The sequence below is a fragment of the Aptenodytes patagonicus genome, chromosome 8 (assembly GCF_965638725.1).
Source record: "Aptenodytes patagonicus chromosome 8, bAptPat1.pri.cur, whole genome shotgun sequence".
NCBI classification, from domain to species: Eukaryota; Metazoa; Chordata; class Aves; order Sphenisciformes; family Spheniscidae; genus Aptenodytes; species Aptenodytes patagonicus.
Genome location: NC_134956.1, coordinates 10,673,321 through 10,698,926, shown reverse-complemented (window position 1 = coordinate 10,698,926; position 25,606 = coordinate 10,673,321). Strand labels below are relative to the sequence as shown.

The 25,606-nt window shown below is 35.6% G+C and overlaps 1 protein-coding gene across 2 annotated transcripts in view; it reads left to right on the top strand.

The window, feature by feature from the left end:
• The window catches only part of IL17RD (interleukin 17 receptor D), a 73,544-nt gene that overhangs the window by 30,117 nt on the left and 17,821 nt on the right, over positions 1 to 25,606 (top strand). For both annotated transcript variants that reach the window (XM_076346307.1, XM_076346306.1), the window contains exons 2-3: positions 21,838 to 21,895; positions 25,375 to 25,500. Coding sequence is in view for 1 of the 2 variants with exons in the window: in XM_076346306.1 (XP_076202421.1) it covers positions 21,838 to 21,895; positions 25,375 to 25,500 (184 nt within the window). In the remaining variant the exon portion in view is untranslated. The remainder of the gene's footprint in view (positions 1 to 21,837; positions 21,896 to 25,374; positions 25,501 to 25,606) is intronic.

The window sequence follows — 25,606 nt, the reverse complement described above, 5'->3', positions numbered from 1 at the left end:
TAAGTTAGAGCAGCTGCCAGTCCAGCAGTAACTATCAGTCATACCTGTGCAGTTTGACTATATTCTCATCCCTGCCCAAAGTATAGTCTTTAGACTTCCAAACAGAGCAGAGTTGGAGGCAGAAGAGATGGAAACAGCACCAGAGGAGACGGTCATGGTAAAAATAGAACAAGATGAGGCGCAGCTGATGATTCTGGAATAAGTTCTAGAACAAGTCACCTGGACAGGTCAACTAGAGGATGTTCTAAGAACAAATTTCAGAGATTTGTTTTTTTTAAAAAACAAACAAACAAAAAACAAAAACCCAACAAACTTCAGGAACCCACTGAGGAAGCCTCACAGAAGCAGATCTAGACATGTTAATGACAGCATTTTAAAAGGTAGTATAAGCAATAGTACATGAAGCCACATGTACAAGTCACATCATTGTTCTGGCCCTTCTGTCACCTCACACCACTGTATGGATGGATTCCAAGAGCGTGAGGGAAATTAAATGTGCAGGTAGGGATTTGTTCTCTCAAAGTTTGAACTGATTATTAAAAATAATTAAAGCTTGGATTAGAGGTTTAGCAAGCATCAGCACATGTTTCAGGATATATTGTATTCTTTGGAATTCTGTCTCACTTGAAGGCTGTTCCAATGTTATATCACTATTGGCTTTGAAGAATTGTTCCAGACATCCTATTTTATTATTCCTTGTGCTGATAATGGTGCAAAAGTCCCATGGGTATGCCAGAACACTGCCTACTGTGTTCTTGGTGCATCATTCAGGTAGTAAGGGGATAGCAAAAGGAAGCTAATTCTGTGGCTAGGAAGTGTCTGCATCCTAAGTTGGTATCCTGTTCAATCGTCACCCACATTTTTCCTCACCTCTTGGCTGTTGATGAGGATTTTTCACGTATTTGAAACTCAAAATGCTCTGTTAGATTCTAGTAAAGTACACATACGAAGTGGCTATTTCTGTACTTTTTAAGCCCCCTCCATTCCTTGGTAGGCTCTTTAGGCAGTAGGTGATGAATGTCTCCAAACAGGTGGATGAATTCATTCTATTGGCTTAGAAAAGCAGTTGTCTGCTCCTGCCAGAGCTATTCAGTACATTAAACTCCTCTGTTCCTCCTTCAACCTGAGTTAAACAATCCATTACTGACCCTAGATGAGTTCCTTAATCTATAATGACCAGATTAAAAGAGTTAAGTATGAAATCCTTTTCTTAGTATGTTATCAATAATTAGGGCTGGAATTGTGGCTAGCAAAACTTCTTGAATAGGTTTATGTAATAAGGAGTACAAGAAGATTAATTTCAGTATCAACCTGCAGGTGTGCGTGATGCAGAACGTAAGGGGTAGGGATTGCTTTCTTTTAGATGACCAAAGAATCCTTGCTCTTTCATTTCACTAGTAGGACACTGTATCTCTGAATAGCCATCAAGATCTTTTGGGAGAGGGCCATGCACTTCTAGGGCAGATAGGAAGAAAAAGACGGATAGCTCACTTACGGCATGAAAAACACATTGATGCCGGCTACAAGACAAGTGAGCAATGCTTTCAATAAAGTGTCAAAATCTATCAGTAGTACCTAAATGGATATTGAACATATGCAATATATGTCATAGCAATCTGTTAAATGCATGTTATGATCTTTCTTCATGTTGCCTCTTACGTTTGAAGCTGTAGGTGCATGAGCACCCTTTATTTTTCTTACTCTTATGGATCTGGTCTTGGGCTGTTATTCAGAAAGACAGAAAATCTGGTTTTGGGGCACATCACTGATGCTGCTTATTCTAATGTGCCCAAATAAATGTGAGAGGTAGCTTTGTCCTAGGAGATTTCATGCTAGATCAGGTGTCGTCTCTTTGTGCAGGCCTGAAAGCATAAACTCTGAAATGTATTTTCTGGTTAATTCAACAGAATTAGAGTTGTCCATGACTGATCTGAATCAAATTCGTACCACTTGGTGATCTGACAGTGTACAGAGGTGACTGTGAAATGGTGACCTCTCTGTTGACAGATGCACTTTCTTGTTGGCAGCATGGAGTCTGCAAGCCAGCAGTCTGAGTCTGTACCTGGCCTTTTCCTTTACAAATGCTGTACAGAGCATAACGTGTTACAGTAATGCAAGAGGTCATTGTAATGTCTTCAAGGGAAGTGCTGTTGAAATGCGTTCTTCTGTTTTCTGTAACCTTTGTATTCTGACGATCTAACATTGAAAGTACAAGCTCCTTCTGTGCTGGAACCCTGGGTTGACAGAAACTATAAGGGACAAATGAGGAACATGCAGAGTTCAAAGGGCTCCAACTAAATGTGTGTATTGGGTCATAAGTTGCTATAAACGGTGGATATTACACTAACAACTAGACAACATCAGTCTTAAGTCTTGAGACTGCTATGTGGAGGAGATGATAGGCATGCGGTTCTGCTTGGAACTGCACATTCTGTGCTTAAAGGTTTCCAAATAATTGATTTCTGTTGATCTATCTATATGATTCTCCTACCTTGCGAAATTATATGTAATAACCATTTCTATACCCACTGTAATATGGCAATGCTGGATTTTCCTCATGGTTGGTGGGCAGACTTGGATTTTAATTTCTGACCTTCCCTATGTTCTTCACTCTTATATCAGTGGGAGGGACTAGATATTTCTGATCTTACTTCTGACTACATTCAAATCCAACCAAGCAATCAGTGACTTCTCTGACTTTTTTTGTATATGGCTGTGGGAAAATTCCTGGTTGGCTGGCTATGAATTAATGAAAATCCTTAGAATGCTTCACTAATGATAGCTCCTGTGGCTTTAAAAACGCTATTCCCTTTTTTAATTTGAGGGAGGTCACAGAGGTTTACAGGAACTAAGAAAAGAAAACTTAACATCTGGTTGTGCTCTGTTGATGACTGCTTTTGTGTGAAGAAAAGTTATGGCATCTCCTCCACATCAAACACATTCAAGGTGATCCTTTCTAAGCACTCTTTGCAAGAATACTTTTCACTCAAACTGTGTTTTCTAATTAATTTTCCTTTGTATTTTCAAATGGAGGATTTTAGTCCTCCATGGGAATCCCAAACTCATGATATTGTCACTTAAAATACACCCCATCTTTATTTTTTTGAGTTTTGTATTTATAACATAAAAAATATTTATATATGTTTCTAATATTTTCCTTTAAAGTTGTGGAACTCCAAGATTAAAACAAGCTATTGGGTTAGATTCTGGGATTCATGAAAGGAAATTTTTTTTGTGTTTGCATATCCATAGTGAAGTTCAGTTTCACTTATTTGCATATAAAGTTCCAAAGAGTAATCTGATTTGTAAAAGTCTCCTTTTTATAATTTTAATTTTACAGGATAAAGAGAATGATTTAATTTTTTTTTAAATAATGCAGGTTAAAATTATGTGTGAATTTAGTTTTGCTAGTAGGAAGGCAGAATATGAGAAAGTTTAGGTCCAAACAGTAAATCTTCTAAATTGTTAAAACTAAAAGCTATCAGCTGCTCAGTTAAACATATGTATTCCAGGTGTGACTGGCCTGGAATCAGAAAGCATAAAAAAATACAACTTTAGAGACTTTTAATAGTCACATTATCTTTTTATTTTATACAATGATTTAAACAAACTATATGCAGGTCTCTCTGTCATCTACTTGTGGAAACAACACCCCAATCTGTTTTCCTTTTAAACATAGAATACTAAGGGTTTTGTTGAGTGGTTTTGTTTCGGTTGTTTGTTGGGGTTTTTGTTTTGTTTAAAGAGCTAAAATCCTACCTGTTAAAATCAGTGGCAAAACTTTGACTTCGTTTTGATGGGATTTTGTGTTTTATACCTCAAGTGGCTTGATGCTTTGTGATGACCTAGCACTAAACAGCTGTGACTGACTTCAGTGCAAAAGCTGGGGGCTTTGCACACTTGAAAACCAAGTCTCTTATCTGGCTGCTTCTTTGTGTAGATGGGAATATTACTGCCCACTAAACTAGGACGCAAGTTCAGAATGCAGTTCACTTTCACAGTAATGTCCCATGTGGAGAGTTTTTGGGTGCATCTTCTCAGCACAGGGCAGTGCTGCAGACAGCTGGACTAACTCAGAGCCAACGGGCTGAATACCAGAAGCAGGACAGCTGTGTTAGTGGGGCATCATACGTGTGTTCAAGGTTGACCCAAAGCACAGCAGTTTGCTAGCATGGCAATTTCTTATGCTTAGGCTTTCTTGATAATAGCTATCTTCAATCTCAGTGCTGCATAGGTGTGTTCTGGAACAACCCATATAGGGTGTTGTCATAGTGTAGGTAGTGCACTGTAAAGTTACATCTTAGTTTATCACATAGTAATAACTTCCTTTACAATCAGGCCCTTAGGGATAGATTTTTTTTTTTTTTTTTTAATGTACCAGGGTAACTTTGGGTACAGCTGCCCAGACAATGAAGAATTCCATCCCTTTCCCCTGTCTGAGCTATTCAGGTGCCAGTCTGTATCTTGTCTCAAAGCCCTTGTAAAGCCTGCGTGCACTGCTTCCTATTCCTCCAATTTCTATGGGGATCAATGTTATCTCCCTGTCTGGGCTTGCCCCTAATTATAGGCAGTAGTAACAAAATGAGGATGGAAGTTAGAACCGGTAAGTTGTGCAATTTATTCTGAGCATAAAGACTGCTCTGTCTGGATGAGCTTTAAAATACAGTGTGGGAAGGGGGCGTTGCTGAATCGCAAACCTTTTTAGCAAAGTTTTCAAGCTTGTGCTGGGCTTCCCCTTGAAGTCTTAGAGTTATGTGGTATAAATGGGTGATTTAAGCTTCACCCTGTAAGTGTGAGCAGATCCTTAGAAGCTTGAAGTGGGATTCTGAAAAAGAATGGAGTGCCCTAACTCCTATTAACTTTCAATGGGATTTGTTCTCTTTTGTGGCCTAGGGTGTAGTTACATTTTATATTGACTCAGCAGTGAAGCTGGTTAGTGAAATTTTCACTCCCAGCTGCTTCCTCTCACTTTAGTGTTGCTGTTTTCCCTTCCCTCCCCACCTGTTTTAATGCACCTGTTTGAGCTGCATTGTAAATCGCGTTATTAAAAGTTTGAATTGAAAGTATCCCTATCTTTTTTCTTTTTCTTTTCACAGCTGGGGTCATTTCAATGACATGGATAAAATGAGGTCCCCATGCAGTTATGTTAAGTATATGTTCAGAAGCGGTGAACTACAGCATGAAGGGAAAGCCAAGGACTGGACAGGGGAGTCAGAAAATCCCTAAGCTAATTTTGTGATTAAGTCAATGTTCCATGTAACTATTCAGATACTCTTAAAATTCCCACCCTTGAGGTGTGTTAATTTAGATACCTTTAAAAAAGTATCTCATCAAAAGAGTTTGAGGTTAGTATACTGAGCATATATGAAACTTTAAAATCTAAATTATACAAGATTTTTCATGTGAACGTTTTTTAAACAGTGAAATTTTCACAAGCAAAAAGATGATAACGTTTCAGAAATCACTTCAGCGTCTGTTGAAATGCAGCCAACTTTGTGGTGGAATACAGAGTGCACGGTAACGCTATACAACCCTTCCTGCCAGGAAATGAAGAGTAGTGAATTCATTTGTAACCCGAGGGGGGGGACTTCACTATACAGCCTATAGTTTGTGAATGGAATTTGGGCAGATTACCACTAAAATGTCAGAATGACCCACTAGGTCTGATATAACTCTCCATTTCTTATCTTGCTCTGAAGATGGCATCTCCTATTAGTACAGTACGTATGAACAAATTTGTGTAGTTAGGGAGTACAGTTAAGGATTATTCCCCGTTATAAAGAGCTTTGATTTTATTTACTGCGTCAGAATTTTACCTGAGGCCTCCTGATACTGCTTCACAAGGCATGTATTAACAGCCCCAAAAGAAGAAAGGGCCAGATGTATAGCCTGATGCTTTTGTTATAAAAGAATATCTAATGTTTTGCTTTCTCTGTTGTATAATACAAAATATTTAGCTAAGATACTTTTCAAAGAATCAGTAACATGATCTATTCCAAAATAGTTACAGCTTGCTTTATTGTTTACGTTTTTTCAGCAAATTATGTTTGTGGTGTTTAATAATTATCTTTACCTTAGTTTACCTTCTGACAGGAGTAATAGGTTAACCACAAAAAAAGTTAAAATAAGAATCAAAAAGACAAAACAAGCACCTAACTCAGCCTGACCCGTAACAGGTGAAAAGTTATTATTCCGTGCTTCTTCAGAACATCAATGGAGACAAAACCTTTATCTTTTATTCATTAGTTAGGAATAATGCAAGTTGGGATAGCTTAGGTTTCTCCATGTGGTTGCATTTGTAAGAGTAATTCACTAATCATGCCATTCACTTTTGGCGTTCTCTTTCAGTAAGGACCACTAGCTGTGAAATGTCATGCAGAGGTTTGAAAATGGGACATTCAGCTCACTAAAGAATGAGCTGCAAGGACAGAACTTTCTTTCTACTACATTCTGGCAGTAAATGTAGGAATCAAAGCCACAAAATAAGTGATAGAATAACCCCTGGTATCATCTAACAATGCTGATAGATATGGATGACTATTGTTCAGTGTAGCCACATTACATTTGGTATATATGTTTTAGTTATTGTTTATTATATTCCATTCAACCACAGAAGTTAGCAATATGTAAACTCCAGTAGTTTATTTGCATGCTTGTATGTGGAAAGTTGATTTGTAGTTACAGGTTTAATTACTTGGGGCCCCCCCCCCCAATATGGTTAGGTTTTGTTGCAACAGAGAAAATAATTGTTTCCATGTTTTACATTTTCCAATCACATCCAAGTAGTATTCCTGTTGTAAGTTATCATTTATATTGGAAGTGAAACTTCCTGGTCTTTGGATCTACTCCTCAATTTACTACAATAACGTCGTTTTATTTTAATAGAGATGAAGGTTTAAACTGAAAGGGGTTTATATTCTCTATTGTATTTATCTTCCTTTTCAGTGTTTTAGGGTTAGCTATTTATATATTCAGTTTAACTTTTACTTGACTTTTATTAAAGTTTGAGAGAAATACAGGTTCAATTTAACTTTTTAATCTGTGCATTTAAATGCTTAAGCTCTTAAAACTTATGTTGCAGTTCTGGCTTCTTAAATAAGATGACTGCTAGAAGGAAATTTGTTCATGGTATTGACTTTCTGTATAGAGACTTTTTTATTAGAAGTTATTGTTTCCTACAGAGAAAGATCAGTTAGTGTGCGTGGCTCTTTAAAAATAAGAAGTTAAAAAATTATTGTAAATGCTTTTTCAAGTATTTTTAAATTCAGAAGAATTTTTTTCATAATTTGATCAAAGTTGCAGAACCTGCGGCTCTGTTTTTGTTACACATGCTGATGGTCTGTGGATAACATTACATTTTTTCAGCATGAAACTGAACACTTCGATTCCCTAAAGCAGTCTCAAATTTATGGTTAATAAAAGAATTTATTGTACTGGATGTCATCTGTTATATCACTCTGGGAACAGAAACTGGCAGTGAGTGGACAGGAAATATTTCCATTTCAAATCGCTTCAATCTTAGGGTCTAGGGTGAAAGTGTCTGATTTCAGAAAAATCACTGTGAGTATTGATGTAATAGAAGTATTTTATTTAAGAAGAATATAATCTTTTCAAATATTTCTTTTTGCTTTATAGTATTTTATGTAAAGATACTACTTATATTATTAATGTCTCATACTTTCTGTATTTCAGTATTGATCCCTTAACCTTTTCAAGGCAGAAGGAATAGTAGTAATGTATTTTCAGGTAAATATCTATACATGCCAAGTGAACAGCAATTTGATGAGTTACTGTACGGTGGCCAAACTGCTTCAAAAACTCAGACCTTTGTATTTGTAATTGGTTGGCTTTTTAAGAGAGTGAACTCCTACGTGATGATTAGGTTCTTCCAGCTTAATGGATTTCTTCAAGTTGTCTCCTTTTCAAATGTATTATGAAGTGAGAGATCCATGGATTGTAACTTCATTAATGGAAACTTCAAGCAGTCAGATTGAAGTTTCTGTACATTTTTCATGTGTTAAGTAGTATTTGAACATCTCTACATTTTAAAGTATTTAAAGCATTTCAAATAATTACACATTTTTAAATGGATATGTTTGTCTAGGGGACATTATAACCAGGGGGAAAAAAGTTTTACGTTTTTATCTTCAGCATGTATTAACATCCTGAAATACTCCATTTTTCATTTTCAGACTGTTGTGCATTGATACATGGTTATAAAACTGGAACCAATTGTGTATTTCCTTCTTTAAAAGATATGTAGCAAAGGCAGAAGTGTTCATTTTTTTTTTACTGATGCTGTATGAGACTGTTTAAAATTCATTTATTGAAAGATGGTTGTCAGTTTAACTTTTTCAGTGCAAACCAGCTTATCTGGCATTATTTTGAGGAAAATTGTCAGAAGAGCATATGAGAAGAATACAGTACCATGTAGTGGCCATGTGAACACGAAATCTTGATTGATAGTTTTCATTTGAGTCCTTTCTCTTTCAACTAATTAATTATATTTTATTTTATGCTTTGACTATGTTAGAGGTGGAAGGAAAAAGGAATTCATGCTAGTGTTCAAAGGAAATAATAGAAGTCTAGTATGATTGCTTTCCTTCTGGGAGTGTGTATACCTTGATGTGACACGGGTGTATTTATAAATAGAGAAATCAGTTCTGAAGCTTTTTATTCATTATTTTACAGAACACGGGTATGCAGTGAATTCGGTGTGTCTCATGTCTTGGAGGATCTGGGCTCGAGTAATGAAGATCATCAGATTAGGATTAAATAGGGTTCAGATAATAGTTGTTGTATTTGCTTGATTGGTTTCTGTCCAATCATGGTAAAATTATTACACAAAGCTAACTATTTACTTAAAAACCAAGAGAAAAGTTAATATACCCTGTCACTAAAATCAGAGCAGATGATTATTTTACCTGACTTGCACCCCATTTCTGCTAGATTGTAATTCAGTGTCTTGAACATCACCTTGTGGAAAGCTGAGCGTATTGCCACTGTAAATGAGACCTTTGTTCACCTTTAAGTGTTTTACATATTAACTTTGTAAGGTGGTTTTTTTCCTAAGCCTCAGTAGATTATAATTCAGGTTTCAAATCGTTCTTGTCAAATTTATATCAGCTCTTATTACCAGTTACCTTGATTATGCTATTATAATAACTTAACCTCACACCTTATTACTAGTCAAAACAAATCAAGCAGATAATCCACAAATTATAATGTGGAAAACTGTGCGTGTATTTTCTTTTATAGTCAAGCCTTAGCTTCTGTATATCAACTCTGCATCAAGTAAGTTATTTAGGTGTATGGGATTTTTTCTGTTTTGTGTTCCTGCAAAGCTGAAAAACAAGCTGTAATAGGGTCAAGATTTTTATTACTTTACTTGGGCAGTTTGGGAGAGTTTTATTATCTGAGGGGTAGACTAAAAAAATAATTAATTAAATCTGTGTGTAAAAACAAAGCACTCCCCTTTTAAAGAGAGGAAGAGTTTGAACTATGGATTTGTTGTAAAACTTACTAGTTAAAATGAATATCACCAAAGGACATGAACTGAAATCTGCATCTCATGCTGAGTGTGTGGTGTGTATATGTACACAGTGTAAATGGAAGTCCTTGCTCTGAGTACTTTGCTATCTGAAATGATTTCATAGGCAACTGGAGGAAAGGAAATTCTGTTATTCCGTTTTACAGATGAGAGGCTAAGGCACAAAAGGTATTAAATGACTTCCTCAAAGTTGTCGATACAGGGTATGGATAAAGCAGGAAGTGAGTCTGTTTTTCTCAAGCCTCTGAGCAGGGAGACATAGCAAGATGATTCTTCTGTTCAAAATACAGTGCAAAAGGTGTTTGTGTATTTTCTGTTTGTTTTTTAATGGTCAGTGCTTCATGTCTAAGGCATTTCACAGAGAATTAGGTGAGAAGGAAAGTGAGATTGAGAATCTTTTTTCAGTCTTAATAGTTTAGGATCGTAACAGTCCTCCTTACGTGTATGTGCAACACCACAGGAACATGCTGGTCTATGACTGCACATTATAAAATATGCCATGGTGATAATCAGTTACAGCCTCTTGCACACTGGCACCTAGCCTAGCTTGACCTTTTAGGTGTTACTGCAATAGAAATGCTATGTAAGAAAATATGTCTTCACTGAATTTTTTTTTCACTTGAACAGATTATGTGTTTGAGATAGTATTGTAAAATGATTTTTTATTTCTGGCAATTTTAGTGAGGTAGGTGAAATTACAGTTTAGGATACCCTCTCTTCGGGTTCCTTTCACTTGTAAGGACTTAGTGTGGAATGAGTCTGGATCTTATTGGTGCTGCTTGTATGGAAACCAGAGGAATTTCTTTAAAGCAGCACAGCAATGGTATTTTTCCTGAGGCTAAATGCACTTTGTATGTTCCTGCATCTTGTCAGAGTAGGCCATGAGAGAGTAGACCCATATGGCAAGCCTGCATTTGTACATCAGGTACTTGATTTTAGGGTTCCTGTTATTTTTCCCAAAGTGTGATTTCCTATTATTATTTATTAGTGAGTATGGAAATTTTATCATTTAAAAGAAAGCTGCTTTGACTGAAAAATTAAATGTTATCAAGATGTAGATTTTCTTTGCCATAGTTTTTTTTAATTGGATAATTGAATTTTAACCAATAATACAAGAACAAAAAGTGCTCCAAGGTTCTAGGAACTGGGTAAGAGCAATCCTACATGAAGATATAAAATGAAAATATTGCAAGAGCTTAAAGAGTCGTTAAGCAAATGGCACAAATGATTTAATTAAAAGCCCAAGCAGGTTGTGATACAGGTTGTGTCAGTGTTTTAGCAGATACCACATTTCATGTCAAGTAGTGTATTAGTTAGTATGAAAATGGCAGTTACTAACTAGCCATGTACTGTACACATAGAACGTGTAACCTTTGCTTTGGCCTACTTTCAAAACCACTTAACATGAAATACTAAGGAAGAATGCATTTCTTAAACTGTTTTACTTGTTCAAGTGTATTATAAAGTGTGATATCCATAGGGTGTGACTTTTATTAGTGGAAACTGAATACAGTCAGACTGGAGTTTCAATACTATTTCAAACATTAAATGTCTATTTAAAAAATTGTATTTAGGTTCCCTTTTTTAGTAGTTAGAAACCTCATGGGACTTGATAGCACGTAATGCCTAAAAGAGTTTGCCAGTACAGATATACTTAAAACACACACATTTCCTTGATTTTTTTTTTTTCCCCAACAGTAAGATTTATGCTTAATGCTTTTCAAATCCAAGTCCTGAAGAGAGATGAGCACACAGGAATATTTGAATGTGTTCTGTCTTCTCTTCATCTTTTTTTTTCATTGTGAAAAACCTCAACAATCTTGATGGCAGAAGCTATTCTGTGTAAAGAGTTGTTTGAATAGCACAATTAGGAACAAAATACATGGATTTGCAGAGTGAAAATCAAAACTCTAGAAGAAGAAAGTCAGCCTTGATGATCAGGTGAATTCTGAGGTAAACTTCATTCAAGACTGGTGATTCTCAGAAACATTCTCAAGAATGTCTCCTTAGAAAGCTGTATTTTGGATGGTTTTATTGTGTTGTGTTCAAATTCCTGGCGTTGATCATTTGGCAGAGCTTTTCCTACTTAAATGGCTGTAAGTGGGGAAGCTCCAGTTTGCTTGCAGAGAGGGGCCGGTATAGTTGGAATGTTTGACTACTATTTCTTCCAAGTATCCTTCAGGTGGACCAGAAGTGTTTGTGCAGCTTTGTGTATATTTCTGACACATTCTAAACAGAGGTTTTTGGCTGCAAATATGATGGCTGTACTCCATAGAGGGTAACCAGCAGTGTATAAATTCCCTGGCAGCTGAAGCTTTAAATCTGCAGCCACCAAATGTATCTGCCTGTGTCTCTCAAGTTCAACCATGTGGATCATCAGTACATAGTAAGCACTGGACCTTCTAATCCTCACTGCTGATTGTATTACTGCTTAAGCTGTGGGAATAATTTTCATCTTCTCTGTGGACCAGGACTAGACGGAGGCTCTAAGAAGAAATTCATTTGCTAAAAGCACATAGTTCAGCAGTCAGAATCCCTGTTTGCATGCTTGTCTCGGGGAGGTCGGAGTAACAATGTGTAGCAGTGAAGGAACTAAAGCCCATACCTTTAACAGTGTTAGAAGGAGGGGCAACATAATGGAGACTTGTTACTAACTCTGAAGGAAGCCAGCTTATGCAGCTTGTCCATTAACTTTGTGAAAGGAAGAAAGGGAGGAATACTTGATTGCTTCCTAGGGGCAGATTTATAGGGAAAGGTAATTTATTTTATTAGCATAGTTGATGTACAAGAACTTCTACTTCTAACCAAAAAGTATTTTTAGTCATTATGTTTGACATAATGATCCCTCCATTTTTGCTGGTCTCGTTTTTTTCCCATCCAGACAAAAAAAAGTCTGATACAGTCATTATGCCAGTCTGTTCTGAAACTATAGCAATCTGCTCTTCACTTTTGATGAGGGGATTGTATAACATGGGTGTATATGGAATAAATGTGGTGCTTCTTGGTATGTTGTTATTCTTCTTATGTCCCTCATGATACTGAACTTAATGCCAAAGGTACCTTTGCATTGCTACTGAGTAGATGCCTATCGCATTTAAAGTCCTAGCTTCTCATTGCCTGAGCCTTTTTAAGTTATGTAGCTCACAAGGATGGTAACTTTGGGAAGAGGTGCTTGTGTCATTTTAAAGAAAGGTTTTTTTACTTCATCTCCTGCAAAAAGAAGTTTCATGTGAGGTATTAAAAATACTGTTGGGGGAATGGTGAAAGATTCTTTAAATCTGGAGCATGGGATTTTGGCAAGCAAATAATTGATTGCTTCTGGAATTGAACCATACTGCTTATGCATTCTCAGTTTTAAAACCTTATGGATGAGTACAGTTGTGTGTTTCTAAATCCCTAAGAATAGGTTTTTATGTCCTAAATAATTGCATTACTTCAAAGGGAGGGATTAAGATGGAACAATCCCAAAGCCTATCTACTTTAAAAGTTTTATGTGTTCTGTGGCACTCTAATCAGTAAAGTGGAGTTACTGCTAAATTATTTTGCCTCCGTATCCTCCAGAACCAAAACTTCGGTCTATTTATATGTTGGTCCCACAAAACCAATGTGCATTAGTTTTCTTTACAGTCGTGAGCTCCTGTGAATATGTAATACTTTCCTTAGTTGTGCCTGTATGTTTCATTCATGTAAGTAAGAATTAAAATTAAGTTTCTAAGAATATGCATTTCATATTTTCTGACTGCAAAGCTCTTAAAGAATTTCAGTGACTTTTTCTCTTGGGATAATACAAGAGAAGGATTAGGACTGGGCGAAGACATTGTGTGAATACACACAAAACAAAATAGATGTGCTATGTCAAAGTTTTCACATTCCAGCCTTTATGTGATGTTCTGCTTTAAAGATTTCCTTGCGAGCAACTGTTCTTATCATTTTCATAAGTTACAAATCAGATAAACTCACCCTATACTGCAAATGGAGTATGTCCAATCTGCTTGCTCTAAGTTTGTTTGCAATAAAAATCTCCAACAATGCAGTACATTTCAGATTAGAATTTTTTAGGTAGAACAGTTATGAATAAAGCAGTTAATCCACATTTGATGACGGTTTCCCTCAGAATTGTTAGGGGGTTTTTGTGTGCACTTTGGCATTAGATTGAGAAGCAAAGAGCAAAAAACCCCACCCTGAAATAGTCATAATTGTGAATTGTGTTCTGGCTGAAGCTTAAAAACTGAACCTACGAAGTCAATCCTAGTTACTTTTACAGATTTTCTGTTTCTTTGGATGAAACCTGGGATCAAACAAAGAGCTCATGCTAGGAGTTTCCAATTTGAAAGGTAGCAATCTGGCAGCAGAACGTTATTAGTGAACCATTTATGATTTTGGAAATAAGTTCCTTTAGTTGTTCTCCAGGTGCCATTGCATATGCTCAGCTTTAAAGGAAAAAAGCTTTCTTTTTGGATCTGGCTGGCTTGGAAATACTTAATGATTTAGGAGAAGCAGCAAACCTTTATGTGCATAAAATTTTGAAAGATACAATTTGTAGCTCTGAAGTGTTGTTCTTTGCTTTCTTTTTTTCTCTGACATTCTCTCCTCTGAAAGCTACATAATTTCTTAATGTGGTAAGCAAAATGAATGAATGAACATATATATTATATAGCTATTAATATAAATAGTATCTATCCATTGTTCTCTCATGCTTCAGTCACCTCTTGAAACCTTGTCTTGATTGTCTTCTAACTCTCTCTGAACATCTTTGGGAGAGAAAGACTGTGCCTCTCAGCTTATGGCTCTGTTTGCACATTAAGTGGACAGTCAATTAAATGAATGAAAATATATTGTTTAATTGTTTCCTAGATATGTTAGTTTAGAAGTGCTTGGGCATAAGCTAAAATTCAGTGCTTATGCAATTGTTCCTCTAAGTGTGAGGGACCCTGTAGGCTTATTGAGGTTGTGGGTAACTTCCCACCATAAGAAATGTATTCTTTAATTTGAGTGGAATAATTAGCTAGCTTGTTCATTTTATAGTATGCTGTGTTGTATGTTAAGCAGTAAGCATGCATAACAGGCTTCCTTAATTTCTCCTCCATTATTTCAGATGCGAGTTACTCTGTTTATTTGTTGTTTATAGCACAAGTCAGTTTTTCTCAAACTAATTTGTCTTGGGTCCCTCTAAAAACAACTTTACCATTTGCACTCCACTTCCTTCCCAGTCACAATCACCATTCGTGCACCTGTCTTGGCATTGCTTTTTCTCCCCCTCCCCTTCCCAAACACCTTGTCTTTTCTCCCAACTCCCTTTCCAGGGGTCGTGTCCTGCAGTTAAGAGAACACTGGTTTAACTACAGACTTTTGGCTTTTGTCCAAATATCCTTAGACTAGCACATTTCAGTAATATTTCTGGGAAATGTTTATTCTGTTGATTTTTTGGGGGCTTTTTGTTTGTTTTTTTAGAAGGCTTTTAATTTACCAAATGTTATTCACACAAGAAAGTTGGAAAAAATTGTGTGACAAGGCAAACTATAGAAAACTTCTTAGGCAAACTTGCAAATTGGATGAGAGAAATAAGAGCTGGTACCCTTTTTCTGCCATGCTTTGCTGCATTGAATTCCTGGGTTTGACTCAGAGATTTAAGATTTTCACGGTAGGCAGCAAACAGTATAGATTAAACTTGCTTCTATTGTTGTTAAATTGTGGCTTAAGAACTGTCTGTTCCTTAAAGTAAACCAGTTGACATATGTTCAGTGAACAGCTGCGTGGAGCCATGTTGCATACTGAAAAGTCATGCTGTAAAAACTTTGTAGTGTTTTTTCCTTACAATGATTTCTTATCTCTCTATCAGACTGACTAATGTGTAAGGTAACCTTCCACATTGCCTTTTTTTAAATAGAAACTAAAATAGCCAGGAATGAGGCATTTCTACTGTTTTGGTTTGGGTTGGTGTTTTTTTTTTTTTTTTTTAATAGGATACACTGCAATTCGTGATCTTCAATCAGCACGTTTCACTCCAAAAATCCTAAAAGACCCCCATGAAGCTAGCTGGCATACGAGTATACATGCGTATGTTTAGGGACCACCTCATTCTCTGACAGGATTTGAGTCAGCAGCTGTTCAATTCAATATCCTTTCATGATAGGAGGAACTTGAGAAAACCGTATCTAGTTGAAATGGCAGAAGAATTTGTTCAGACAAAATGTAATTACCTGTGTGGTAAGTCAACCATAAAACCATGGATAATGTCATCATTTTGTGAAAAATGAGCTATTTAATAATCACAGAAGGTCAGGACAACTCTTATACAAATAGAGTATGAGTTCCTTGTGTTTGGTTTAGGAAAAGAAGTACTACATGTTAGTCTTAAAATAAAGTTTCATCTCCCAGATTCTTAAGTAAAGTAGCTTTTTTTTTTTTTATACCCAGATTATAACTCATGGTGTCTGGGTCGTCTATACAGTCCTGGTTTTGAATTTTTTTAATTCTTAGAGAGTTTTGACTGTTGGTTAAGTTAGCAGATTTAAAAAAAAAAAAAAAAAAGGCTAGCGTGGATGCTTCATAATGTTTTTCCAAGTCACAGGGCTTAAATTGGGGTAAAAAGTTGTATTCCAGGAGTTGGAGAAAGGAATATGCTAAACATGAACATGCCTGACAGTTTTAAACAAAGGGAGGTGTATTGTGCCTGCCTCAGGTCACCAGGCGTCTACTCCCTGGAAGGCTGAGCTGCGCTGGCAAAGTCAAAGCATTAAGTATGTTCACATGAAACAAGAGTTCTTCCAGTTCGGAGGAAGGGCCTAATTGATCTACCAGGCAACCTAATACTGTGTCTGAAAGGGACAATTGTGTATAAGTAATGTGCTAACACCTGGAGATCAACCATTGAATTTTCACAAGCAACATGGAAGAAAAATTTGGATCCTTGAACGTGACAGGCTGTTCTTGACAAAGATGTTTTAGAGAAGAACCAGCTAACCAGCTTGTATAACAGAAGGATAATCAGGGGCTGGATGGATCATGAAGTTCCTTCATGCTCAAAAATGATGGTTTTCTTTTCCCCCCAATACACAGTTTATAATGAAGTAAAAACAATGCTTTACCTTTCATATCTCAGGCCAAATTCAAGATGCAGTGCTATGAAGACACAATCAGATTGTCTGCGGCTGAACTTGCGTGCAGTGGCTCTAAAGATGAAGCAGTGAAACAGTAAATAACTAGCAACAAAGAACCAACCAAAATCCGGTAATTTCTTGTAAATCATTATGTTGCTTACATAAGAAGAAACACAAAAGATGCCAACTTATTAAAAGAAGTTGAAAAAAAAATGTTTTGAAGAATCTAGGTCCCTGTTTCAAACATGAAATAGGCACCAAGAAGCCTGTTGCTCCTTGAATTCACTTTTATTAAAACTTACTTCTCCAGTGTCACTCAGATGTTTTTTGAAATGTCTGCATAATGTGTGCATGCAATGCAGGAACATATATGTATTTATGTTTTACATATATGTTTTTATATATATGTGTGTGTATATATAAAAAGGCATATCTGAACAAAATTTATGGTTGGAATTGTCAGTTACACCAAGGATATAGTAATAACAGTACAAACCCATCCACCCAGGGTTTAGAATTCATTCTGCAGTCAATGGAGTACACACAAGTTGTATAGCAAACGTTAGCATGGATTATGTATTTTGTTATATTGGGTTGGAAGCAATCTAAAATGCAGGCGTATAAGTAGTACAGATAATTAATCTTTTTACTGATGACTGTAGAAATAGAAAATATTTTAACTTGGTTGAAAGCATCAAGAAAGCTTTAAAATGAAAAGAACAGATGTCAAATATAAAGCTTTTAGTTTACTGAGCAATGAGTATGATAAACATTGATTATTCATCTTGATGTTAGAGTTCAAAAACAATTGTCCCTTCAGTTTGCCTCATGGGAGCATGAAATTAGGACCATGTGTGCGTTGATTAACAACATATGAAAGATGAATCATGATTACTGTTTTGGTCTGGTGCACAAGGCTATGCTTGATGGGTAGTGATTTCCTACCTCCTTTACCAGATCTCTGTAATTAGTGCTAGCATCTATCTCTGTTTCCTAGTATTGATGTTAAAGTGGCTGCCTGACAGTGCCTATTCACATGCATAAATTGTCTTTATTGTATGAAAGAGTGTTTGCTCAACCAAAGTTGAATGTTGGACTATATTTCAGTATTATTTGTAAAAACGGTTATTCATAGGACAAATCTGAAATCACCAATGCCATCTCTGGCAGGAATTGTCAAATATAAAAAATAGATGTTACTTTCAAATATGAAACACTGTATGTTCTAGATTAAAAGGAAGAGGGAAAAGTTCAACAATAAAAATTAAGCAGATTTTTAATTTCTTTCCATTGTATTGTATTTATGCCTCTGGTAGAATATTAGATAAATTTAACTTTTCTTGGAGGCACAATTAGTTCCTGTGGTCAAAAATTTCATGTAAGCTTTATTTCTGGAAATGTAATCCTAACTTTGTTCCTCTCTGGCCTGGTAATAGGTAGAAAGAGTTGTCATAAGTGGATTTCATTAATAAAGCTGTTACGATAAATGAAGGGTAGGTATTAGAAAAACAAAAATACAGGTTAACTTCATGTGATAATCTTTGCCTCTTATTAATACTTGTGCCCTTTCATGTTGAAAGATGGATATTTAAATAAAATGAAATGCCTGCACATGCCTTGGAACATCCAAATGAGTTATTAATTCTTCAGGAGATGATGTGTATTAGTGTTATTCAGAACTGTGCTGATTTAAGCTATCTTAGGTTCTTAACCTTAACTATTCAATCTGTTCATGTGGATTGAGGAACAGATCCAACATTGATCTCTGTGATTTGAGGTATGTGATGGAAATTCTTTCTGGCTTGCTTGCCCAATATAGGTGCAGGATTTGGATCTTAGCTTATCATGTTTTCTGTGGAGTTCTGTGCTTTGAGCTCACATAATGTGAGATTTAATGTTATTGTGGGTAACATCCCCCACCCCCGCTTTTTGACAAACGATTATTTGTCATTCAGTCTGTGTGCATTTCAACTTTGATTATCTGTTTAAAGATCAGTGATCTATAGTTCTTCATAAAAGATGTTTTGGCTGTTTTCTTTCGATGTATTCCTTCTCAGTCAGTGTGTATAGAAGTATGTGGACCAAAGGGATTTTGTAGACAAAGCTCCAGGCAATGGAGACCTGCTTTTTAGTAAAGTTCAGAATAAATTAAAAGCTGCATGTAAATTCAACAAATGTTAGTGGTTAATTAACTAAGGATGTAGAGCCCTAAGGCCATAGCATTAGTATTTGTAGTTTCAAAGTAAGATGCTCTAAACAAGTTGTTTTAGCTATAAGCCATTTAAATAGCACAACTACTTTATGGCTTAAAAACAAGGGAATGCTTCCTGGAAGAATACATTTTTAAACTCACAGTGTTAAGTACTTGGAGGATTAATACCAAAGTTTAGCACGATGAAATTATCTGACTAGGTTACATGTTTTAATTTACAACTAATATGACAATTATCTAGTTCAACACTTTTAAGGTGACCCTAATTCTCTTGCAAATTACTGCAGCCTTTTTGCACCTTTTATACACTTGGGAGCAAATTTTTACAGCCAGTAAGTCTCATGTGCTTAAGTTCAGCAGAGTTTGGCTTATGTTATATTTACTTTTTGCATCTACTTTATTAATAATTGTGGTATTGATTTATACTTCTACTGTTACATATTTTGTGATGTCACCATAATCCCAGTAGAAATGCAATTAAAGGTGCCATGAAAAATGTTGCTATTTTATATTTTTTTAAAATATAGGATAAAAAAGATCCTATCTAATGAATTAAAATACTTGTGCTAATTTTATGTGGGGTTTGGTGAAATTTATGTCTCTCAAAACTTCAGCTCTAGGACAAAAGGAAGACAGGTAACAATTAATTAATTTGATGGTTTATCTGCCTTTATTTATAAACATGAAGAGTCAATAGTTTCTTTTTTGTCATTTTTTAGTCAAACACATAATGTCTTTGTTTTGCTGTAGTAGTAAGTTAAATGACATTTTTATATAGTTTAGGAGAAACAGAAAATGAGTCAGAATAGAACAGGTATTAATAGAAAAGTTAAGACTGAAAAAAATTGACGCCTTCCTGTTTCAGGAAACCTTTTTGTATAACAGCTTGTTTAATGCCAAACTAAATCAAAACTAAACAAATGAAAAGCCACCTAAGAAGAAAGTAAGGTTACAAATTTAACTTCTATCAATACTGTCAAGATCTGATTTGCTTTCATCCTTTATGTAGTGTTTTACTTTTTTTTTTTAAAGGTAACTTAACTCATACCTTGTTTTTCTTTCTAAATACCTGTGTCTGACTATTAAGTGACACACAGTGAATGTTTACACGTGATCCTGACAACATCTAATTACTGTTGGAGTCCTTTTATACTATTAACTTCTGCTCTTTACATTGTAGTGGTAAACCCAGATACAAGTCTATGTAAATGGGTGGTATTTTTTTTTTAAGATAATGGTAAATATGATGATATTTGCCTTTCAGGGAATATTACTCCATAAGAATCAGTGTTCCAGTTTTCAACTTTGTGTCTAGTGAGAGTGATGCTATATTTTGTGTTTCAAAAACAATTTCAGTGCTTTCTGAAGGGTAAGGTATTGCATCTCTGAAGTCCAAAGTTCTTTTCTATAAGTACAGAAGAGACAGCAGACTCATCAGCCTGTGTATGTGTCTGGATTCCTCCCTGGGAAAGCAATGGAATAGTACTCTGGTTGGTCCTCAGTTTCTGTGACACTCAGCAACGATGGTAGTATCTGCTTTAATAATATTTGATAATAGGAAAGGGTGTCTGATGTAGCATAATGGATTTCTACAATATGCACTTCTACTGGAAAAGTTATGGTATATAATTATCTGAATTATTCCAGTTGGAAATCCACTGTTTCATTTGTTCTCCTTTAACTCTTCGTTGATTTTAGCCGATAATCAATGGGAAGATTGAAATTCAAATTCGCCATCTCTGTTTTTGTCTAATTAACGTCTTCTCAGCAAGAATTTCTTTAAAATATTTACAATACTTGTTAAGATGATTGGGGCCTCTATATGGGGGCATCTCACATAAATAAATACAACAGAAAAGTAATTCAGTGCATAAACCACATAAGACTCAAAGCATATGGAAATATAAATTCCACAGGAATTATATCAGGCAGAGAAACATAAATTACATAAAAATATATCTGTATAAAATAATTTAAGGAAGGATAGATGTGGGCACATATCTAGACACTGAACATTGATACTCTCTCTGTAGTAAGTTTCTCCCATATACAATTCAGGCACACTGATGAACCAGCCCATAGGTTTTGTGTCCTGGCTTATCATACCTCAGTCTATGTTAAGCTTTGAGTTCTGTGTAGTTCTTGTGAACATTGAATAATATTAGAGTTATGAAAAAAGGATGACTTAATTATAGATGAATTCTGAGCGTGCTGAAAACTTGGTGGGTTAGTTTGCCCAATTGACAAATAGATAATAGAGTCCTTCAGGCACTTGTTTTGAGATAGTTAATGAGATGAGTAGTGTCTGGGAGGTGATGAGTGCTCTTTAATCAGTTCTTCTACTGCTTTGCTCCTACTTTTAATTTCTTTCCTGAAAATGACCTTCACCAAGAAAATAGAGCTAAAGTGCTATGACCACAGTGCTTAGCAGTGACATTCCTTCTTCTCTCTGTTTGAACTTCTGATACTCTTTCATGACTGTGGAATTGAGATCAGCTTTTTCAGACTGACATTCTCTCTTCTCTTGCATTGTATTTGCCCTGGAGAACCCAATTTGATTTGTCATTAAACCTTGATTAAAGGTGTGGTTTTTGTATGGGCACGATTAACCTAGATGGTGGAAGTTGAGAACATCACATAGCTTTCTTTCAAAAATAAGCTTCTATGATTCGTATCTCTACTGGGCAAGTCACAATTTCATATCTTCATGCAAATATTATATTCAGACTTCCATTGCTCTTTGTTTTCACTTCTTTGAGTATTATACTTGGAAAGTTGATGACAGGTGAATGCATGCAGGTGTACGCAATCTGTTTTGTCATTGCTTGTGTTCAGATTGATGGATGGTGTGCCCAAACAAAGAAAAAAAATCATGAGTTCTATCATCCTCCAACAAACTATTTAAAAAGTAAAAATCTACATAAGTTCAAAATAGCTTGTTTTATTCAAATTATTTTCTTGATATTTCTCTACAGGGGCTGTCATCAGTCACCAAGAACAATGGACTACTCAATGTCACCTTTAAATATGACAGTAAGTTGAAAATTTGCACTATATTCACAAAAATCAAGGACTCCATCACAGTTGTCAATATATAGCAACATGTCTCTTAAAAATGACTCTAAGACTAGCATGAACTCATTAGTATTGACATAATTTTAAAATCTAGATTTGTTTCTGCTGGGTCTGGTGGCTCTTCTCCTTGCTGTGTTTCACTGATAATAAAAGGATCTAATAATTTGTACTAGTTTCACTTTCAGATTGGCCTATATCTTCTGCCCAGTATTTGGCTGGAAAATTATACATAATGATTTTATTATGTGAAAGAATGTAGTCATTGAAAGGTTCACTACACCCAAAGTCGTAGGAAAAGATTATTTCAAGCTTTATACATCCTTTCGCTGTGTAATGTTGGGGGAAAGTGGTGTAAAGTGTGTCTCAAGGTAGAAAACGTGTCGTTTGTATATACACATATACAGCGAATATATTAAAAATGTGTCTTTGCAAGGATCAATATTGAATATGAATATTGAAGATCAATAGCATCTCTTCATCTAGTTGAAGCAGTTGGAACTCTTCATTAGCTACAGTGTTAAAGGACCAGGTTAGTGGAAAACTGCTGTCTACATTTTCAGTGAAGACAGATGGTTTTAGTACTGTAGCAGATGTGGTCTGTTTTGCAGCTAAACTAAGAAGAAAGTAATCGCTAGCATAATAACAGTAATAAGCAGGTTGCAGTAATAATACTTCAGACCTCTTCAAATGTCTGCTAAATGGCTGTATCTTACTGTTTTCATTTTTTAAAGGTTTTTGTCATCTATGTTGTCTAGTCAGTAAAGAATGACTATTGACTACGTTGGGAATTTACCCTTATTTGGGCAGTTAGTGGCCATCATCAATATAAACTCAATGTACAGTCAAGAGAGGGTCCTAATTTACAGCAGTAATGTAATTAATAATTGTATTAATGTAATTAATAATTAATGCAAGTGCAAGTCACAGGTTGTTTTTTTGCCTACCCAAAGAAATTACCTCAGATGCTGAATGTGGGTAAAATTTCATCATTGAGAGCATGTATCAGGAAACCTAACAATAGTGCTTTTGTTTCATTATGATCATCCTCTTGTTCCTCTATTTTTATGTTAATTTCTGGATTTGCAATCCTTCACTGAATTATTATAAATCTAATTTGATGTTGATACTTAAATTTTGCTCATTTTAAATATGTCAGATTGTACAAGAGGTAAGTGGTCGCTACAAAACAGTTATGGCTTTTTTTATCTACATAAAGAAAAACAGGAAATAGTATCAGTCAGAACAGAGATCCCCACGTTTAGTTAATACAATGGAGTCTGTTTAAGTCCCAGTATCTGTCAGGTTTTTTCCATTAATTCTGGCACCAGGAACTGTGTTTAACCAATGACAAGTGTTAATTCAAAATTCTGCTGGCACTACATGCTTGCTGGACAAAGGAGTTATTTGAGTTCTGCAGTACTAGGAAAAGAGTTCCCTGATATCAAGGCTAAAGAGTTCCTATAATATGGAAATACGTACTTATTGTGAATAAGCCAGCACGAGAGACTTTGGCTTACTGGCAGTGATTTAAAAGCTTTTATTTTGCCGCACAGCAACTCTAGCAAACTGTGGTTTATGTTGTTAAATTAGTTGGTTAGAGTATTCAGGTGAAAAACAAATGTTTGTATATTTTAGTATTTCACTTGTATTTGAGTAAAAGAAGTGGTTTCCTGAAAAGTGCAATTTTCCCCTGCTGTTTTCTTCCTAAATCTGTTGTTCTTTAAAAATGTAAATCAGTGACTCACAGTCAAACTTCAGACATTTGTGCTGTATTCCATTTTGGCAAATTGTCATTTGACCATAAAATTTTAGTAACCAGGATCCAAAATCTTGGGCTTGCTATTAATTAGATCCAGACCTAGCAAAAAACTGTTACTTCAAACTTTCCATTGAAAGAGATACTCTGTTCTCCTAAGAGGAAGTTCATGCTGTCATTGAGTTCACTCATAGCAACAGAATTCTACAAACAGCAGAGTAAGTCCCAACTGCCCAGCTCTTGTAAAAGGCAATGTTGTGCAAACTGTTCTATTCTTATTTGTGTGGCAGTTACATAAAAGACCCTTACCATTGTTACTCATAGTAAAAAGCCACATTCTAAAACTGCTTTTCAGTTAATAAGTTTACTTTCCTTGCCTTTAAGATCACACCTTCGAATTAAATTCAAATTTCCTGCATTGGCTTATCATAACACTTGATTTTTCATGTTTGCTTTCTACAAACTCTTTATAGACAAATGCATAGCATATAGATTATCTCAGGTTTTTAGAATTAATTGTCAGTCAGTAATATGTAGTCTCCTGGTCAACTTTTTCTGGATTTTGTTGGCTTCACTAGTTCAGAAGCAGAATGTTTGTGCATACATGTCTTCATGTACACTGTGCTCCAGAACTATTGAATTCTCTGGCCGCTATTTCTCTTCCTGCCACAAAATATGAGCCTAAACATTGTAAGGCTTTAAAAGTAATAAAATTTGGGGTTATTTGTTTTCTTGTTTTGAATGCATAAAGACACAGTCAAGTTCAACAACAAAGTCAAGAATGTTTTTCTTCTCTTTTATTTTCTTAGTGAAAGCTGAGGTTTTCTATAATGACGTGTTTGTGGAGCTGTAACTTTGGGGAATACACTGTATTTTGTGAGGATAATAAGACAAAAACAGTTCTGATTGGATCCAGTGGCAGGAAAATGGTCTACAGGGATGGCTGCTGAATGGATGACAGAGATAAGATGGATTTAGGCTGTAGGTTCTTTGTGGTCAGGATCAAGCAGTATCGTGGTTAAAAAGCTCTTTTTGAGCACCAGTTCTAGAGCTTCACATTGTTCATTGTTCTCATACGTGCCTGATCATTGACCAACATTCTCTTGCTCTAAGCACTGTACATGCACAAAATTAATGTCAGACCCCATGTTCTTTTGAGTAATTAGTGAGGAAAAGTTGTTCTCTTTTGGGAGTCCCAGCACATGTCATTTTTACTCTTACTGTGGTACAGGCTACGCTGGTATTATAAACTGGTAATTTCCTTTGGAGTCCTGTGAACTAGGGTTTTGCAACCGGTAAAAGTGGTTGTGCTCAATGATTTGTAAAGTTTTGGTGTTTTTCAGTGTCCTGAGACAAAAGCTTCATATAGATTTACTATACAGTACTTATTTTTATAGAATAAATAGTGCACATGTACTTTTAATTTGCTCAATCTTGAAGAAATGTTAGGTTGGACTCGATCTTAAGGGTCTTTTCCAACCTAAATGATTCTATGATTCTATGAAATTAACTTTATTCTTTATTTACATGGAAAGATGCGGGTCATGTTGGAAACTGGTTGCTTGAATAGATCTTGTAAGATGAGGTGCTGTTGGCAGATTATGATTTACTTGCTCTGGTATGGCACAAGAACGTCAGCTAGAATGTTTTTCTTAAAGCGTTTATTTCTCCATATTTTTAGACTGCACGCCTTATCTGAATTCAGTGGGAAAAAATGTGATTGGAGACGTGCAGAATATAACTATCAGTCAGTATGCATGTTATGAACAGGTTGCAGTGACGATACTTTGGACAGCAAATGCCATCGGTAAGTGGTAGAGGGAAATGGACTAATTCGTCATCTTTGGTAATAATGTCTTGCTGATCGGTATTAAGTAAAATAATTAAATTATGCTTGGAATCATTGAAGCAAA